At 57.1% G+C, this 1,919-nt stretch overlaps 1 protein-coding gene across 1 annotated transcript in view; it reads right to left on the reverse strand.

Moving 5' to 3' along the window:
- Window positions 1–1,919, reverse strand: part of MYH14 (myosin heavy chain 14) — a 78,177-nt gene that overhangs the window by 33,060 nt on the left and 43,198 nt on the right. The window contains exon 19 of the mRNA XM_045292625.1: window positions 652–760. Coding sequence (XP_045148560.1) covers window positions 652–760 — 109 coding nt within the window. The remainder of the gene's footprint in view (window positions 1–651; window positions 761–1,919) is intronic.

Consider the following 1,919-nt stretch of genomic DNA (forward strand, 5'->3'; position numbering starts at 1 on the left):
ACTGTCATTTTGCTACTGTTATGAATTGGGCGACCCCTGTGAAAGAGTCGTTCGACCCCCAAAGGGGTCGAGACCCACAGGTTGAGAACTGCTGCTATAGTCTGTCCCACCCTAAGTAGGACCCACTCCCTTCTGATAAGGATAATGGATTGTTCCCCTGAAGGAGAGCCCAAAGCCAAGGTCAAGCCAACTCAGGGAGGAACAGGGTTAGGCTGCCATCTTGACTGTACAGTCTGCCCATCTTGTCACATGTGCACCCCCAGTGCCTCCCCTTCCTATTGCATGTATCCCCCTAGCTCATCCCCCTCCTGTCGCATGCATGCCTATGGTACAACCCCTTCCTGCTTTGATGTAATTAGGGGGGATTGCACACCCCCTCAATGTATATAAGCCTTGGTTGGAAATCTGTTCTCTCTCTCTGTGGACCTGGCTCCTGCAGTCATGGAGGTCCCAGAGGTGAGCCCTTGCATGACTTATCTGATGTTTCTCTCATTTTACCCCTCAATGACACAACCGCCCCTTGGACCCACTTGATTGTGGGGGCTGGAACCCCACAGCTAACAAAGGCTGGTGCCGTTTCACAGATGCAGGATGCGGGTGCCCAGCCACGGTGGGGTTGGTCGGGCTCTGTTCCTCCCCTGGCTGCCCTACCTTGATGAAGAGCCTCCACCACTGCCAGTGCCGCAGCTTCAGGTAGGCCGCGCAGTTGCGCTGCATCACCTTCAGGGCGCTCTGCTGCTGCTGCCGCTTCTGGAAGGCTCTGGGTGTGGAGACACAGCAAAGGGGACAGTGTGGGTGTGTGTGTGTGTGGGAGGGGGGGCGGCCCTCGGTGTCTCTAGGTCCCCTGAGCAAGAGCATCAAACACCCTTCACCGAGCCAAACCCAAACCCTACTGCCATCAAAGTTGCTTCCGACGCATTGCCACCCTGGCTTGGGCTTCCAAGATTGTAACCCATGAAGAGAATGGGCAACCTCCTGTCCCCCTCTCTCCTGTGAACTGGCTGGTGGGTTTGAATCCCTGCCCTTGTGGTTAGCACCCAACGCCTATCCCATGGCACCACCAAGACTCCTGCTAACCACTGGTAAATGTCTAATGTTTGGGCCAGGTCGCTCCCGTCTCCTCTGCGGCTCCTCAGGAAGATGAAACCTCACAGCCCCCGTTCCCAGCCTCTCAGGAGGATGGATGACCTATTGAACTATGCAACTCCTGTCCCAACACTCCAAAGAGCTTGTCTCTCCAGGCCGGGTTTGTGTGGCCCCTTCCCCAGCACCCCAGGAAGCAATTGATCTCTCCAGGCCGGTCTGTATAGCCCCTTTCCCAGAGAGCAGGTTTGCAAACAAAAGGATGACTGGGTCCCATCCTGACTCAAGGCCCTGCAGCTGCAAGCAATAAAACATCCCCCTTCCTTCCGTCAACGTCTACTTCCTTAGCTCGAGCCCTATGTATCTTGCTCCGCCTCACCGACAAGATGTGACTTCCCTGACCTAACTCCTTGCCTTAATAAAGCCTCACTATACTTCTCATCCCTGACTGACTGAGCCTGGTCTCCTTCTGCGCCTCCGTCTCCAACCTCTCACCTACTGTGTGTCGCGGTCACAGTGTGTCGGCACAGGCGCCGTGGCAGGGAGGCTGGCGTGTTTCCTTTGCGGTGTGCAGACGCAGCAGCTGGGTAACTGAGGGTCCTGCGCACAGCCTGCTGGTCCCCAGCCCTGCCTCTCCACCCCGTCCCCTCCTCTCCCTGCTCACGACCCCAGCTCTGCTCAGACCTGTCCTCTCCCACCTGAAGTCTCACCCCACCTCCTCTCTAGCCTCCTGCCCCCCCCCATGCACTCAGTGGGGTCTTTATACTCAGAGTGGATCCCACCTCTCCTTTGCTCCCAGATCTCCCTTGGCTCCCTGGAACACCCTCGGGCTGGCA

The sequence above is a fragment of the Echinops telfairi genome, unplaced genomic scaffold (assembly GCF_000313985.2).
Source record: "Echinops telfairi isolate 266 unplaced genomic scaffold, ASM31398v2 ScPeMD7_655;HRSCAF=1070, whole genome shotgun sequence".
Classification (NCBI taxonomy): domain Eukaryota; kingdom Metazoa; phylum Chordata; class Mammalia; order Afrosoricida; family Tenrecidae; genus Echinops; species Echinops telfairi.